Source organism: Dipodomys merriami, unplaced genomic scaffold, assembly GCF_024711535.1.
Source record: "Dipodomys merriami isolate MVZ:Mamm:240054 unplaced genomic scaffold, mDipMer1.0.p SCAF_174, whole genome shotgun sequence".
Lineage (NCBI taxonomy): Eukaryota > Metazoa > Chordata > Mammalia > Rodentia > Heteromyidae > Dipodomys > Dipodomys merriami.
In genome coordinates, this window is record NW_027203093.1 from 2060797 (window position 1) to 2078547 (window position 17751).

The 17751-nt window shown below is 50.5% G+C and overlaps 1 protein-coding gene across 7 annotated transcripts in view; it reads left to right on the forward strand.

Annotated features, from left to right (window-relative positions):
* LOC138829613 (maestro heat-like repeat-containing protein family member 1) overlaps positions 1 to 17751 on the forward strand; it is a 72140-nt gene that overhangs the window by 9949 nt on the left and 44440 nt on the right. For 6 of the 7 annotated variants that reach the window (XM_070026035.1, XM_070026034.1, XM_070026038.1 and 3 more), the window contains exons 3-7: positions 2354 to 2499; positions 8343 to 8474; positions 8865 to 9027; positions 9240 to 9338; positions 17244 to 17395. In XM_070026035.1, coding sequence (XP_069882136.1) covers positions 2354 to 2499; positions 8343 to 8474; positions 8865 to 9027; positions 9240 to 9338; positions 17244 to 17395 — 692 coding nt within the window. The remainder of the gene's footprint in view (positions 1 to 2353; positions 2500 to 8342; positions 8475 to 8864; positions 9028 to 9239; positions 9339 to 17243; positions 17396 to 17751) is intronic. The other variant, XM_070026040.1, reaches the window with a different exon arrangement.

The following is a 17751-nucleotide window of genomic DNA, read 5'->3' on the forward strand; positions in this document are numbered from 1 at the left end:
TCCGGCCTCCTCAGCCAGGGCCAGAAGTTAATTGAGAGCCAGTTCTGCTCTGTCCCTGAGCTTTCACCAAGTGGCCATTCTTGGTCCTGTCCTCTGAGCTTGGGGGATGCTAGAGGCCTGGAAGGGAATGGAGACCTGGACAGGTGGAGATTGGCAGTGAAGAATTACGGAACAGATGTGGCCCATTGGCCAGCAGGGGCAGGGTAGGGCAGGGTACGAGCAAAGTTGGGAGGAGGGAGGAGGCACATATGTACTTGCCATCCATAGCACGGACCTCTCATGCCTCCAGAAGCCAATTGGGAGAGGTTCCTGTGGAGGAACAAGTGCAGGTGTTTTGTAGAAGTGCCAAGTTTAGTTTACTGGGAGGAGCTTGGCCTTAGAAACATCCAGATTTTACTAATTGGATCAGACTGCTTGTATAACTATTGAACCATGGGGCGGGGGAGAGCCTGGGAGAAGTGCTGTTAAAAGTTCACCTTGGGGCCGGGCTCACGCCTGTCATCCTAGCTACTCAGGAGGCTGAGATCTGAGGATCACGGTTCAAAGCCAGCCCAGGCAGGAAAGTCCGTGAGACTCTTATCTCCAAGAAACCACCAGAAAACCGGAAGTGGCACTGTGGCTCAAGTGGTAGAGCGCTCGCCTTGAGCTGAAGAGCTGAGGGGTAGCCCCAGGGCCATAGTTCAAGCCCCACGACTGACAAAAAAAAAAAAAAAAAAAAGTTCACCTTAGGGGCTGGGAAGGTGGCTCAGTGGTAGAGTGCTTGTCTTGTATGCATGAGGCCCTGGGTTCAATTCCTCAGCACCACATAAGCAGAAAAAGCTGGAAATGGAGCTATGGCTTAAGTGGTAGAGAGCTTCCCTTGAGCTAAAGAGCTGAGGGACAGCGCCCAGACCCAGAGTTCAGGCCCCATGACCAACAAAAAGAAAGAAAGAAAGAAAGAAAAAGCTCACATTGGCCTGGTGTTGGTGGCTCACACTTGTAATTCTACCTATTTACAAGAGGCTAAGATCAGAGGATTATTTTTCAGAGCCATCGCAGGCAGACAAATCTATGAGACTCTTTTTGCCAATTAACCAGAAAAAAAAAGGCCCAAACAAACACACCTGGAAGTGGAGTTATGACTCAAGTGATAGACCACCAGCCTTAAGTGAAAAAGCTAAGCGGGGGGGAAAAAAAAAAGCTTACCTTGGCAGGCCCTGGCGGCTCCACTCAGCTTCCCTTGCTGTTTAGAAGGAATCCCTTTCCAAAAAGGAGATGAGCTATGATCTGGTGCCTTTTTGTCCTGCTGCCTTTGGCAGATGGCCTCCTTAGGGGTATATGGCATGGTGTCTATTGATGCAGAAAATCTTGTGGTGGGCACTGTTTTGCATGTTTCCTGAATGCTCATCCTGCCTTTTCAAGTACATGGCTTGATAATCACTTGACTGTCTACAAAGCTGCACGTTCATTCCTTCATTCCTTAATTCATATCTTGTTCTGCTACGTGGCATGCTGGGGGTAGGGGTTGTGGCTCCCCCACTCTCCCCTTTGGTCATGGTGCTGGAACCAGGGCCAGGGCACTGTCCCTCAGCTCTTTTGCTCAAGGTAGTGCTCTATCACTTGAGCTATAGCACCACTTCTGGTTTTCCAGAGGTTAATTGGAGATAACTCTCGTGGACCTTTCTGCCTGGCCTGGCTTTGAACTGTGATCCTTAGATCTCACCCCTTGAGTAGTTAGAATTATAGGTGTGGGCCACCAGTGCATGGCTTTTTGTTTTTGGCGGGGGAGAAGTGGAGGGGACTGTGGTTATGGCTTTATTGCTCACTTCTGGTGTTCCTGTCCCTCTGCCTGCCTAGATACTACACATGGGAGTTGGATTATAGAGGATCCAGCCTGCTCTGAGCACAGAGCTTCAGGGAACATTCCCAAAGAGATACATCTGTGCAGGTTCTTGGTGAAGCATGGTGGGTCTGGCCAGTCCTGGCAGATGACCTGATGGTCTTATGATCATGGCTTAGACAGTCTTGTGAGTGTTCATGCAGGAGGTGAACCTTGTTGTCTTTGACAGGGCCTGATGGCCTTAATTGTATATCCTGGGACCTCAGTGGCAGCCAGAATGGGGTGGGGTATGGTCAATACATCCAAAGGGAGGGGCTTACACGAGAGAAGGCTGCAGTAGGTCAGCGTGCTGAGGCCAGCAGGCCTGGCCATTGTGCAGGGTGGTCAGGGCCACTGGGCCCTGAGGCTTGGTGGATGTTGGAGGCTGCCATCTCCTGTGCTGAGTCTGTGACTCCACCAGCTGATGGGATGACTGCTGGAGTGTGTCATGAAGGCTTCAGCTCTAAGGACTCTGACTGGGCTTTGTCACTGCAGAGCTGTCCTTCACCCTGCTGGATGCCATCACTGACAAGGACCCTGTGGTACAGGAGCAGGTCTGCAGCTCTCTGTGCTCCCTCGGAGAGGCACAGCCAGGGGAGATGCTCCATGCTTGTGAGAAATACCTGCGGCAGCATGATAAGGTACCTCTCTCCTTTGTGACAGGAATGCTGGGAGCAGCCTTATCTGGAAGAGTTGAAAGAGTTGGAGAGTGAAGAGTAGAGGGTTGGGTGCCTACTTGAACTGTTAGCAGAGCGGTCCCTTGAGGCCAGATGCTTGAGGGTGATGATAAAGGGTGTAGCTGAGTCCCTCCCGAGCTGGTGAGCCCAGCCTGAAGGGAGCAGGGCTGTCCCTGTGGCAGTCAGGGACTGAGGAGAGGTCATTTGCTGGCTTTTTTCCCACTGAATGGCAGTGGGGCTGCTCCTCTGTGTTTGATCAGCAGCTCAGGTGCCCTGAGCTTTTACCAAGGCCCAGAAGGCCCTTAGAGGTAAAGAGCTCACCTGCCATCCCCTACCATAGAGCTGTTTTCAGAGGGAAAGGGCCATGCTGCTCTGGAGTAATAGACCGTCCCTCACACAAACATAGAAAACTTGGCAGAGGCCTGAGAGACTTAGATTTCTCTTTTTGGCCTTGTAGAATATCAAATCACTGGCTCAATCCACTCTCAATGTCATGTTCTTTGTTCTTGTTTTGTTTTGAGATAAGGTCTCACTATTGTAGCCTAGGCTGGTTATAATCCTTCTTCCTCAGCTTCCTGAATACTGGGATTACAGGCATGGACCACCATGCTCACCTACCTCACTAGCTTTCTGTCCTGTACTAGCCCTTGCATAAAGCTTCACTGTGACTACCCATTGTTCTGGCTCTCTGCTGTCTGTCTGAAATTTTATTTTATTTTATGTATGTATGTATGTTGGTTGGTTGGTTGGTTGTTGGGCTTGAACTCTGGGCCTGGGCGCTGTCCCTGAGTTCTTCACCTCAAGGCTAGTGCTCTACCACTTGAGCCACAGCGCCACTTCCTGTTTTCTGGTGGTTTATTAGAGATAGGAGTCTCATAGACTTTCCTGCCCAGGCTGACTTTGAACCGTGATCCTCAGATCTCAGCCTCCTGAGTAGCTAGGATTACAGGAGTGAGCACCTGGCTGGACTTTTTTTTTCTTTTTGGCTGGTCCTGGAGCTTGAACTCAGGGCCTAGGCACTGTCCCTGAGCCTCTTTGTGCTGAAGGCTAACACTCTACCACTTGAGCTATAGCCACACTTTTTCTGAGTAGTTTATTGGAGATAAGGGTCTCAGACTTTTCTACTCAGGCTGGCTTTGAGCTGTGATCCTTATGTCTCAGCCTCCTGAGTAGCTAGAATTACAAGGTGTGAGCACCAGTGCCTAGCTTACTACTTTGTTTAGTTTCTTTCTTTCTTTTTTATTTTTTGGGTCTGGTCGTGGGGCCTGAACTCTGGGCCTGGGCGCTGTCCCTCAACTCTTCAGCTCAAGGTTATCGCTCTACCACTTGAGCTACAGCGCCACTTCTGGCTTTTTTTCTGCTTATGTAGTGTTGAGGAATCAAACCCAGGGCCTCATGCATGCAAGGCAAGCACTCTGCCACTGAGCCACCTTCCCAGCCCTCTTTTTTTTGGTCGGCCGTGGGGCTTGAACTCTGGGCCTGGGCGCTGTCCCTCAGCTCTTCAGCTCAAGGCGAGCGCTCTACCACTTGAGCTACAGCGCCACTTCCGGTTTTCTGGTGGTTTATTGGAGATAGGAGTCTCACGGTCTCTCCTGCCCGGGCTGGCTTTGAACCACGATCCTCAGATCTCAGCCTCCTGAGTAGCTAGGATTACAGGCGTGAGCCACCAGTGCCCGGCCTCTTTTTTTTTTTTTTTTTTTTTTTTTTAATTTAAAACTTTATGTATTTATTTTGCCAGTCCTGGGCTTATTTTATTTTTTTTATTTTTTTTATTTTTTTTTGTCGGTCGTGGGGCTTGAACTCTGGGCCTGGGCGCTGTCCCTCAGCTCTTCAGCTCAAGGCGAGCGCTCTACCACTTGAGCTACAGCGCCACTTCCGGTTTTCTGGTGGTTTTTATTTGAGATAGGAGTCTCATGGTCTCTCCTGCCCGGGCTGGCTTTGAACCGCGATCCTCAGATCTCAGCCTCCTGAGTAGCTAGGATTACAGGCGTGAGCCACCAGCGCCCGGCTAGTCCTGGGCTTAAACTCAGGGCCTGGGCACTGTTTCTGATCCTCTCTGTGCTTAAAGCTAGCGGTCTACCACTTGAACCACAGTGCCACTTCTGGCTTTTTGTATTTATGTAGTACTGAAGAATTGAACCCAAAGCTTCAGGCATGCTAGGCGAGCACTCTACCACAAAGCCACATTCCCAGTCCTTGTTTAGTTTCTCCACCAACATAAAAACAAGTTTCATATCCTACTGTTTACACAACTGTTGAGTTGGGAGCTCTGGTCTTGATCCCCTAGGGTCTGACCTTTCCCAGCCCTCCCGTGCCAGCCCCTGCACAGGGTTCTGGGAGGACTGAGCTGAAACAGTTGCCTTGCTGCATTTCTTCCTCATTACATTTTATCTGACTGATCTTGCTAGACAGCATGCATACCTCAGATCCCCACGAAATTGCTACAGGTAATGAGGAATGTTGTACTCCTCTGCCGCCAGATGAATTTGTATTTTGGCTATACAATAATATTTGCTTTTTTTTTTTTTTTTGTCGTGGGGCTTGAACTCTGGGCTTGGGTGCTGTCCCTCAGCTCTTCAGCTCAAGGTTAGTGCTCTACCACTTGAGCTACAGTGCCACTTCCAGTTTTCTGGTGGTTTATTGGAGATAAGCGTTTCACGGACTTTCCTGCCCGGGCTGGCTTTGAACCATGATCCTCAGATCTCAGCCTCCTGAGTAGCTAGGATTACAGGCGTGAGCCACCGGTGCCCGGCTATTTGCATTATTGTATCTGGGTTATACAATGTATTTCATGGTATTAGCTCCTATCTGGAGTCTATGTGTGTATGGTTCTGGGGGTGATACCCAGGAGCTAGGACTAGTTGGGTATGCTGGGCAGGCTCTCTCCCACTGAGCTGCATCCCTAGGCCAAGTACAGAGGGCATGACTGAGTGCAGAGGACACTCTGATATGGTTATGTCTGTTACACCCATCCTCCTAGTTTTCAGCACGTCCAGTCTCATATACTTCAGCCGGGGTTCAGCATGACCACATAGGCAAGACTCCTTTAGAGAGTCAGGCCACAGGGAGGGAGGATTTGGACAGAAAAGATAAAAATAGTAAAGCAAATTTTCAAATAGTTATTTTCTCTTCCTTCCCTCCCTTTAATTTTCCTCCACTTGAACAAGTCCTGTCTGGTTTTCAGTTTCTAGAGTCCCTATGTGGTACTCACAGCACACACGTGAGTATGTAGTTCAGAGTCACTCTGTGCAAGGCTGGTGATGGTAGCTGCCATAATATTGCTCATGTGAATCCAGCTAGAAGTAGAATTGATTGCAAGGGCATATAAAGGACAACTTCAAAAATAAATGAATACTTGATAATGCTTCGGTTGGAGTAGAGACTTTATTCTGGTCCTGGGTTGTCCTGTTAGATTTAGTAATAAAAGCAATCTCAATAGCCCTCCTACATTCTGCTAACATAGTACACCTCTGTGAGTAAAGGCAAGCACCAACTGGATGCCTTGCGGTTCAGCTCTGACCTCGCGTGGAGATAGCCTCAGATCCCACAGGGGAGGGATGATCACCAACACAGAGCCACTTTATGTTTAAATTTAGTTAATTAATTTTTGCCAGTCCTGGGCTTAAACTCAGGGCCTGGGCATTGTCCTTGAGCTTCTTTTGCTCAAGGCTAGCATTCTACCACTTGAGCCACAGCACCACTTCTGGCTTTTTTTGTTTATATGGTACTGAGGAATCGAACCCAGGGCTTCATGCATGCTAGGCAAGCACTCTACCACTGAGCCACATTCCCTGCCACAGAGCTACTTTATTCTTTTTTTTATTATTATTATTTTTTGGGTCCGGTCGTGGGGCCTGAACTCTGGGCCCGGGTGCTGTCCCTCAGCTCTTCAGCTCAAGGCTAGCACTCTACCACTTGAGCCACAGCACCACTTCCGGCTTTTTTCTGTTTGCTTATGTGGTGCTGAGGAATCGAACCCAGGGACTCATGCATGCAAGGCAAGTGCTCTACCACTGAGCCACCTTTCCAGCCCCACAGAGCTAGTTTAATAGCAAACTTCTGTATAGTTTTTTTTTTTTTTTTTTTGTTGGTCGTGGGGCTTGAACTCTGGGCCTGGACGTTGTCCCTCAGCTCTTCAACTCAAGGCGAGCGCTCTACCACTTGAGCTACAGCGCCACTTCCATAATAGCAAACTTCTGGTGAGGCCTTTGCTTTTGCTTGGTCAGCTACAAATTCCCATACTTCCTTAGATTCCATTAATTTGCTAAAGCAGCTCACAAAACTGAGGACACTCCCTTGCATTTTACTAATTTTCATGGACATGACAAAGGATACTTATGAACACCACCAGCTGGTGAGACAGGAAGGTTGAGGCTGTGGGAGGGAGCAGAACTCCCATGCTCTCCTTGGTGTACTTCCTTTCCACTCTCCTAAACCTTCAGAAGCTCCCAGCATTGTTGGTTTGGGGTTTTATGTAAGCTTCACTATGTGAACGTGACTGATCACATCATTGGCCATTGGTGGTCAGCTTAATTCTCAACCCCTCTGGGTTGGGTGAGGCTGCAGGTCCTCCCTCTAGTCCTGCGTGGGCTTTCCTGTGGCCAAACCCAATCCCAGAGCCATACCGGGGAACCCCAGCAGCAGTCATCTCATTAGCTTACAAAAGATTATTGGGCCGGGTGCTGGTGGCTCACGCCTGTCATCCTAGCTCCTCAGGAGGCTGAGATCTGAGAATCACGGTTCAGAGCCAGCCCAGGCAGGAAAGTCCGTGAGACTCTCATCTTCAATTAACCGCTAGAAAACCAGAAGTGGCGCTGTGGCTCAAGTGGTAGAGTGCTTGCCTTGAGCTGAAGAGCTGAGTGACAGTGTCCAGGCCCAGAGTTCAAGTCCCATAATGGAAAAAAAAAGAAAAGAAAAAGAAAAAAGATTATTGGAAGAATTAAAAGATTTTAAGAGTTGTAGTTGTGTGCCAGAAAACCAGATGAAAACTATATATTTCACTCTGACATATTGTATGAGAGGTTAAAATTGGAATCTACTCAAGTAACACAAACAACCTTTGACACTCTAGTTCCTAGACCAAGAGTGCACGGATAATCCTTGTGTGCAGGGGACAATGTGGCTACCCTGTGACCTTTGAGACATACGTGAAGGTCATTTTTAGGCTCACGACCATCATTTCAGCCCCTGACCACATCTGTGAGGTTTGGAGAAGGGCAGAGGTAGTTCTTTGGTGACATGCCAATCCAAGGAAATGGAGCAGAATTTTGTGTGGAGCTACTGTTTGCCTATCCCTGCGCCCTGCACCTGTACTTGTATGAGGTAGAGGTGGCCAGCTTCCCACTGGAGTACCCCCAGGCTGTGATCACTCACTTAGCACAGAGCATTGGGCCCTGATAGAAAATGCCCTGGGAATGTTGGGCCTTTGACTTCAGTCCCTGTCCAACAGAGCAGCATAAAATGGAAAATAAACCTTACAAAAAATTAGCAGCTAGGGATAATTCCACCAGGATACTTTCATTTTTTCTAGATAAGAGTTTTGCCCTGTATTTCCAAAAGTGATTACCACCCTTGTCTTCCATGAGAAGAGGTCCACAGGGAGCCCTGCTGAGGTGCCTACCCATAGACGGGCAAAGGGTGACACATTCTGAGGTGATAAAGGCTCAGGGTGGCCGGGTGACCCTCTGCGTTTAAGGCACGCATGACCTTTGTGGCATAGTCCCTCTAAGAGAAAGTAAAAGACTCTTTTGGATTGTATGACCTTGTGGCTCAACCCTACGCCCTTCCCCGGCGGCTTCTCTCCTCAGCTGGCCCATCCTTACCGCGCAATGATCCTGAGGGCCATGGAGACGGTCCTGAGCAGCCACATCCACAAGCTGGACAAAGACACAGCTAGCACTGTCATCCTCCTGGCTTCGAGTGAGATGACCAAGACGAAGGTACGGGCCTCCAGCTGGGCAGGCTTACTCTTGCTGTCAGAAGGGTAGTTCCTCTCCTTGCCCTCTCCCTCAGACTATCAGGAACAGAGCTTGTGTCTGCCTGGCAGAGGCTAGCAGTTTTCAGAGGCAGTAGCTGAAGCAGAGAATGAAGTGTGTAAAATCAGAGCTGAGAGCTCAGGCCAGAGGCCATGTGTAGGGTTTGGGGTATCCGAGTCCTCCCTTGGACGGGAGGCTGTGTGGCCAGCCTCCCTGACGTACATCCATGGGATGCTGGGACTGGGGGGCGGGTGGGGGGAGGTAGCCTTGGCTGGCAGCTGCCAAGGGACTGTCTTGCTGGTGCCTCCTGGGAGGGTTCCGGGAAAGTTCTACCCATGATTTTTTTGGGTACAGGAACTAGGCTGTGACTGGCAACAGGCTGCAAGCAATGTCCTGGTGGCTGTGGGGAAACAGTTTGTCAACCAGGTGATGGAGGAGGTTCTCAGGAGGTTCCAGCCTGGGGTTCTGCCTCACTGCTCAGTGCTACAGACACTTGCCAACCTCTCAGTGTCCAATGGTAGGTACCAACTTTATCCTGGCCTCCTGGTGCCCCTAGTAGGTCTGAGAGCCCCTGGGGACCAGTTGGTGGTCTTAGCATTCTGCCTCCTGCTCAGGCTGGCCCAGGTGTGCGAGGTGTGCGGGTGGAGCTCTAAGAGCCCTCCTTGTCCTGTTCTGAGGAGGGCAGAGATTGGCAGGGCCCAAGGTCCATTTGAAACCCTTCTCTTGTAGTTTTTGGCATGGTCCCCTTCCTGCCGTCTATCCTGAGCACCATGCTGCCCATGCTGGGCATGGCAAAGCAGGACGCGATGAGGGTGGTGTTCTGTTGCGGTAAGACAGTGGGACCTTTTCTGTCCCGGGGACCTCATGTGGGGGTTGTGCATGAGAAGCGCCGGTTGTGGTGGACACGGGCTATACAATGGGTACAGGAAAGCAGGTAGACAGTTGGACAGAGGATCCTTCCCTGAACGAGCCACTAACAGACTCCTAGAGTGACCTGGGCCACAACTCTCCATATCTCTCCCCATTTCCAGTTGGCAAGGTGACCATTTTCTTGGTGTCTTGGAAATGTGTTATAGAAAATCTGCCTTTACTGTCCTCTATCCTCTAAATTGCTGTGCCCTTGAGGCTGGTATCTGTAGCCTTCTGTGTGCTGACAGAGCACACGGGCATGTCACAGTATGGGCCCTATATCAGCAGGCAAAGAGGCCCCTGGAGGTGGGAGAGCTATACTTCTTGCTGAAAGAGGGAGCAGAAGGTTCCCAGGACTTGAGACCCTGGGCCTGCAGCAGCCTCCTAACATACCCTTTGGCTCTCCATGTCCCTGCCTTCCTTGGCAGCAGAGCTGTGGCTGTGGTACCTGGTGGAGAGATACCCCTAGGGCTCAGCTTCTTATTCACACCAAGCCCTCCAGAGCAGAGTTCCTTAGAAGGTTCCCTTTCTTGCGCTAAGCCTGAGCATCCAAGCCTATAATTCTACTTGGTAGGCAGCTAGATTGGGTGAGTGGAGGCTAGCCCAGGCAAAAATGTTTTCAAGGCTTCATTCTGACCCATGGCTAGACACGGTGGTGTGAACTTGTCATCCTAGCAACATGCAACATGGGGGAAGTGAAACTCCTATCTTGAATGAACAGCCCACAAAATGGGCTGGTCGAGTGGCTCAAGTGGTAGAGCACCTGCCTTAGAAGTGTGAGGCCCTGAATTCCAGCCCTAGTATCCTCCCCCCACATACACACGCAAAAAGGTTCCCATCTCAGCCGGGCGCTGGTGGCTCACGCCTGTAATCCTAGCTACTCAGGAGGCTGAGATCTGAGGATTGCGGTTCAAAGCCAGCCCGGGCAAGAGAGACCGTGAGACTCCTATCTCCAATAAACCACCAGAAAACCGGAAGTGGCGCTGTAGCTCAAGTGGTAGAGCGCTCGCCTTGAGCTGAAGAGCTGAGGGACAGTGCCCAGGCCCAGAGTTCAAGCCCCACGGCTGACAAAAAAAAAAAAAAGGTTCCCATCTCATTCTCCTGTGATGGGTGAGGCTTGGTGTCTGGGAGGGTGCCAGGAGTGCCTGAGCTTTCTGTAAGCAGGTGAGGAGGAGGCCTGGGGCCCGCCCCAGCTCCAGCAGCATCGGTATGGAGTCCTGCGTCCCCGACCCCAGCAGAGGCTCCAAGTCCTGCTGACCCTACCTCATGGTCCTGGGGTTGTCTACCTCTCCCCTTACGGCCTTATATTCATCTGTTCATGGCTGGGAGCAGGGCGAAAGAGGTGGAACCCTGCCTGCCTTGGACCTGGGGTAACCATACATGCAGACTGTGAGGACACGGATTGGGGGTTAAAGGGGCTCACCCAGGTGGGGGCCACCGAGGTTCTCTGAGGAGGAAGAGGAAGAGGAGAAAGAGCAGGAGGAGGATGAGGATGAGGAAGAGGAGGAGGAAGGGAGGAAAAGAGGAGGAGGAAGAAGAAGAGGAGGAGGAAGGGAAGAGGAGGAGGAAGGGAAGAGGAGGAGGAAGAGAAAGTGAGGAGGAGGCGGAAGGACACAGCGTAGGGCACTGGCTACTCTTCTTTGGTGTCCCTGCTAGGCAGTACTTGCTATAGGTCCTTCTGTCTGCAGCATGGAGGCAGACTGGCCTGCGAGTCGCTGTCCAGTCCTGCCTCGTGGTCACTCTTGTAGAAATGTGTTTTTTTTTTTTTAAACTCTTCCATAAAGTGAGGAAAATAGGGAAAAATGTCAACCATCTGCATCAGTAAATAATAACTATTAATATTACATTTTTTTTTTTTTTGGTCTGGTCATGGGGCCTGAACTCTGGGCCTGGGCGCTGTCCCTCAGCTCTTCAGCTCATGGCTAGTGCTCTACCACTTGAGCCACGGCGCCACTTCCGGCTTTTTTCTTTTTGCTTATGTGGTGCTGAGGAATCGAACCCAGGGCCTCAGGCATGCAAGGCAAGCACTCTACCACTGAGCCACCTTCCCAGCCCAATATTACATATTTTCATTAATTAAAAAAAATAATAAAACCTATTGGAGGTGCAAGGCAGGAGCACATGGTGGCTTCAGAACTCAGCCTCCTCCCAGTGCACACTTGAATGTGGTCACTTGTGAACTGCAAACCTTCCCACACATACTTCTATTTATTTTTATATTTTTTTTAATTTTTAAAATTAAAAAAAAATTTTTTTTGGTCCTGGGGCTTGAACTCTGGGCCTGGGCGCTGTCCCTCAGCTCTTCAGTTCAAGGCTAGCACACTTGAGCCACAAGACCACTTCCAGTTTTTTTTTTTTTTTTTGGGTCCAGTCATGGGGCCTGAACTCTGGGTCTGGGTGCTGTCCCTCAGCTCTTCAGCTCAAGACTAGCGCTCTACCACTTGAGCTGCAGCGCCACTTCCAGCTTTTTTCTTTTTTTGCTTATGTGGTGCTGAGGAATCGAACCCAGGGCCTCATGCATGCAAGGCAAGCACTCTACCACTGAGCTGCCTTCCCAGCCCTCACTTCCAGTTTTCTGAGTGGTTTATTGGAGATAAGAGTCTCACGGACTTTCCTGCCCGAGCTGGCTTTGAACCATGATCCTCAGATCTCAGCCTCCTGAGTAGCTCGGATTACAGGTGTGATATTTTTACCTGGTGATATTTTGATTTTATGAGCTAAGGTCTGGTTATTTAGCTGAGGCAGAACTGGAACTTACAGTCCTTCTGCCTCAGCCTCCCAGGGCAGGGATTTCAGATGTGCATCAGCTCCGCAGGGACTCTTTAGCTGCCTTCTTGTCAGTTATGCTGTCCACACAAGTGGAGCTCCTGCAGTGCTGTTGGCTGAAGCAGTCTGCAGCCAGCATCATCCATGGTGACCAAGCATGAGACCTGGGTGGGTCAGTGAGAACAGAGGTAACTGGTTCTGGACATAAAGGGGGCTGGAGCAGAGGAGGCTGGTGATGCTGTGAAGAATAAGAGCTGGTCACACTGAGGCCAGATCGGATTGGCACAGCCAGTCTGATAATGCCACTCCATAGGCCAGACAGCCTCTGTCATCTGAGGGAAGTCTGATAGGGAAGGTGGCAGTAAAATAAACAGTGGCCAGGTATACATACAGTGCAGGGAACAGAAAATGGCCAAGGGGGAACCCTGGTTAGTATCCCCAGGAGATCAAAGGAGAGAAAGCAAGAGCATGTCACTAGGAAGAAACAATATCCAGAGGATAAAGCTGTACTTTATGGAGTTAAAAACTGTAAGAGAAGTGGAAAACGGGAAGACCGGGAAGAGAAAGTTGAAGAAGCCTCTGAAAAAGTCAAGATGCGGAGTTGTAGGAACTGGAGAGGAAGAGCAGAGAGAGTTAACAGGTGAGAAGACAGTGCTTTTAGTCCCAGGCACCCAGCAACTGCACACCTGTTCTGCATGCTGGTGAGGAGCCAGGACAGCCTGGGGTTTTGGCAGTTCCCTCTACTCAGTGGTCAGTACTGCACAGTGCCATAGGAGCCTATATGCTAGATCATAACCACCTTATACTGTCCACCTGAGGTAGAACAAAAGCTTTTCACAGAAGTGGAAACTCAGGTGCATCTCCGTTGAGTCTTTCCCAGAGCAACTAGAGAGTGAGCTGTATTTCCCTGTCAGACTTAGAAGCAAGATGCCTGGGCATATCCAAGCCTGCATGGTGTGGGGGACTGGGGCACATAAGTGACAGCTACTGGCAGGGCCACACAGAGGCCAGCATGAGAGAATGGATCCAGCGAAAGCACAGTTTAAAGAGTGAGTGCATGTGAGCAGCCACCTCTGAACTGTGCTCAGGGTCGGCCAGGCCAGCGTATGGTGCCGCAAGGTTGATGACTGAGGCACCTAGCCTTGGAGCAACTATGTTACTGGGAGGGATGAAGTCCCACCCAGAAAGATGTGCATTGCTCTCTGAATCTGAGTGTGCAAATCTTTGATTAAAACTTGAAACTTGCAGCTAGGCACCGGTGGCTCATGCCTGTAATCCTACAGGAGGCTGAGATCTGAGGACCATGGTTTAAAGCAAGCCTGGACAGGAATATCTATGAGACTGTTGTCTCTATTTAACCACCAGAAAACTAGAAGTGGCTCAGAGTGGCAGAGGGCTAACTGTGAGCAAAACCGTTCAGGCCTGGAGTTCAAGCCCCACCACCGACCAGAAATAAAACAACAAAACCTTAAAACCTGCAGAGTAGCAGTAGCTTACATCTGCAACCTTTCAACTTAGGAGGCTGAGATCCAGAGGTTTTTGGTTCAAAGCCAGCTGGGGCAGAAAAGTCCATGATTATGTCTTTAAAATGAGTTTAAAAAATGAGTTAAAAAAAAAAGCAATGGAGATGTGGCTTAAGTAGTAGAGCTAGCAGCTGAGAAAGCTTGCTGAGTGAGTGTGAGGTCCTGAGTTCAAACCCCAGTATCGCAAAAAAAATCCAAACAAAATACCCCAGACAACTCAAAACCTAACTGGGGGTGCGTGTGCGTGTGTGCGTGTGTGTGTGTGTGTGTGTGTGTGTGTGTGTGTGTGTGTGTGTGTGTGTGTGTGTGTGTGTGTGTGTGTGTGTGTGTGGTTTTGTTGTGGCTAAGGGAGACCTCTGGTTAATATCCCCAGGAGATCAAAGGAAAGAAAGCAAGAGTACTTTGATTGCCTATTATTTGGAAAAGGCTTCCTGCTGCTAAGGAGCTGGTTGTGCCTGCCAGGCTACTAGGGTCCTTTGGATTGGAAAGGGAATTGTGGGGCCCATGGAGGATACAGGAAGCACCAAGTTCCCTCCTAAGAATTGACACCATGGTTTATTCCTGTGATAGAAGGTTCAGGCTTATCCCTCCTGCTAGACTCTGTGTGTGTGTGTGTGTGTGTGTGTGTGTGTGTGTGTGTGTGTGTGTGTGTGTGTGTGTGTGTGTGTGTGTGTGTGTGTGTTGCTAGACTGTGTGTGTGTGTGTGTAGTGCTAGACTGTGAGTGTGTGTGTGTGTGTGTGTGTGTGTGTGTGTGTGTGGTGCTAGACTGTGTGTGTGTGTAGTGCTAGACTGTGAGTGTGTGTGTGTGTGTGTGTGTGTGTGTGTGATCCCTGGCAGAAGCCTCACAAGGGAGCTGATTTAGTGTTCTGCTGAAGTCAGCTGAAGCAGTGGACCTGGGCCCTGGCTGAGGGAAAGCTGTCAGTCATCATTACACACATGTCAGCCCAGTACAGAGCAGCTCTGCGAAAAACAAAACAACCAAAACGCTTGGAATGATCCAATCTAGCATAAGACAGTAGGAAGGAGCCGGGTGCCGGTGGCTCACGCCTGTCATCCTAGCTACTCAGGAGGCTGAGATCTGAGGATTGGGTTCAAAGCCAGCCCCAGCAGGAAAGTTCGTGAGACTCTTATCTCCAATAAACCACCAGAAAACCGGAAGTGGAGCTGTGGCTCAAGTGGTAGAGTGCTCGTCTTGAGCTGAAGAGCTGAAGAACAGCGTCTAGGCCCAGAGTTCTGGCCCCATGACTGGCCAAAAAAAAAAAAAAAAAAAGACAGGAACAAACTAAGACATGAGCATGTTCTATCACAAAAGGGCCAAATGCAGGTTTCAGAACTAAACCTCCTAAGTGTTCTGTTAGAGTAGTAAGTGGATAGTATAGATACTAAGCAGGACCAGGCAGGGTCTTTGAGACCTGGAGGACAGAGACTCCAGTGGGTCTCCGGTGCTTTTGGAGTGTCCCTACAGGAAAGATGGACCCTAGTGGGTGCATATGTTTGCACTGGTGCATTCAACAACGTGCACTCTGAAGTAGCCATGGGATGCTGTTGGATGCCATACCCCTGACCACTGACCCCTGAGCCAAGGACCTGTCCCTGGAGCCCTGAAACCCCAGGGCAGGAGGAAGCCATGAGACTGAAGAAGAGTTCACCATAAGAGCCACCATCTGTGGGGCTGGGAAAGAGGCTCTCAGAGTCTTGAGCCAGTGAGATGGGGTGCATCGCAGCCCGCAGCCCACAGCCAGTGTGAGGCCTGGAGTGTGGCCTTGGAAGGAGGACCACACCGTGAACTTTCCTCTGTGCATAAAAGTGTTGCCTGGCTCTAAAAAGCATCACTGCAGGGCTGGAGATGCATCTCAGCATTTCCCTTTGCCATAGGCCCTGCCAACCCAGAGCAAAAGAAGACAGTTGCCTTGTTCTTTCTGATCCGAGGATGGTATCACCTGCTAGTGTTCGTGGGATAGCTTTGGATCCATGAGTCAGGGCCACTTTGGCAGGACACAGTAGCCCTTGATGTTCTAACTAGCTCCAGAATGTGAAAAACAGATGTTCCTGCCTCAGTGGTCCCCTGGGGTTCTGTGATCTCTTCCTTGATCCAGGGCCCACCCCCGCAGATCATTAGCAGATCTTCACATGAGCCAGGTCCTTGCTTGATCTGTCACATAGGCTCTGCAGAGCCTGGTGTAGGAGGCCACCGTCCAGGACTCCACTGTGCTGGTGGTGGTCTCAGGCTCCACACCCCAGCCACGTTGCCCTGCTCTGACAGTCCTGGTGGTGGTGTCGGGCCTGCTGCCTGGCTCTGTGCTCCCTGCAGCTCCTCCACACCTCAGCCTGGGGTGAACACAAAACCTTTTGGACAGTGTGTGGCTGGAGCCTGTCTGGGGGAGGGTGGGCTGATGCTACTTTGTTTTATCTGCACAGCAGAGGAGGGGGTAGAAGGTAATGCAGGAACGTTGACCTTCAACTTCCTGGGACCGCTGTAAGAAACCACAAAGGCTGGTAGCAGACGCTTCACTGTCTTAGTTCAGGAGGCCAGAAGTCCAGAAGAGGATGCTGATTCCTTTTGAGGGGCTCAGAAGAAGAAAATGTATTTCCTGTCTCTAACTGACTCTCTCACACACACTCTTTTTTGGTGGTGGTGGTATTGGGGCTTGCACCTCATGCTTGCAAGGCAGTTGCTTTACCACCTGAGCCACACCCACTCTCCCACTATGCTTTTGGATTTTTTTTTTTCAGAGAGGTTCTCACTTTTTGCCCAAGCCAGCCTTGCATCATAATCTTCCTACTTACCTATACCTCCTGCCTAGCTGGGATTATAGGCATGAACCACTACACCTGGCCTCTCCAGACCTCTAGTGATGGTTGTGGGTCCCTCTGCTTTAGTGCATCCTCTGATCTCTGCCCCTGTTGCACATGGCTGTCCTCACCCCTTTTTTCTCCCTCCTTCCCTCCCTTCCTCCTCCCTCCCTCCCTCCCTTCCTCTCTCTCTCCCTTCCTCTCTCTCTTTCTTTCTTTCTTTCTTTCTTTCTTTCTTTCTTTCTTTCTTTCTTTCTTTCTTTCTTTCTTTCTTTCTTTCTTTCTTTCTTTCTTTCTTTCTTTCTTTCTTTCTTTTTTGGCTAGTCCTGGGGCTTGAACTCAGGGCCTGGGCACTGTCCTGAGCTGCTTCAGCTCAAGGCTAGTGCTCTACCACTTGAGGCACATGCACTTCTATGTATGTGGTACTGAGGGCTACATGCATGCTAGGCAAGCACTCTACCACTGCACCGCCATCCCAGCCTTTTCTCCTTTTCATTCAGGCAATGTCCTATAGTGTTCAGGACCCTCCTCCTCTGTACAACCTGTCCTAAGTTCTATCTGCAGCTACCCTGTTTCCACACAAGGACACATGCTGAGTTTCCTGGAAGAACGTAAATTTGGGGAATCTTGATCATCCTAGTGTGGTCCTAGGGTCTCCACTTGCCCAGTTGTTCAGGGATGCCCCTGGGCAGTAGGGAGCCGGCATGGCCCAGGTTCCATCCACTCACTGGGCCATCTCAGCTCTCCAGCACTTCAGCGAGAGCACCCTGGAGTACTTGGCCAACCTGGACCAAGCCCCGGATCCTACCGTCAGGAAGGACGTCTTTGCCACTGACATCTTCAGCGCCTATGACATCCTTTTCCACCACTGGCTGCAGAGCCGAGATGCTAAGGTACTGTGCTGGCCCTACAGAGACCTGGAGCCTGGGCTTAACCTAGCTACCCCTCTCCTTCCCTAGGCCTGGCCCAGGCAGCAAGGGCTCTTGAGGTCCCCGCTCTGCTAGGTAGTCCCCAGTTGGGGAAAGCAGGCCAAGCCATCTGCCTCTGCCTGCTGCTGGTGCCCTATCCATATCTGCCAGCCTGCTCTAGAGCTTGTCCTGTTCCCAAGAGCATGTAGTCCCGAGGCTCAGTCATTGTGGTTCTTCCCTGGCTGCCCCTCTGCTTGGAAACTTGTGGGGCCTGGGGCAGCATCGCCTCCTACCTGCCCCCAGCACTGTGCAGCCCTTTGTCGGGCCACCCTGTAGCCAGC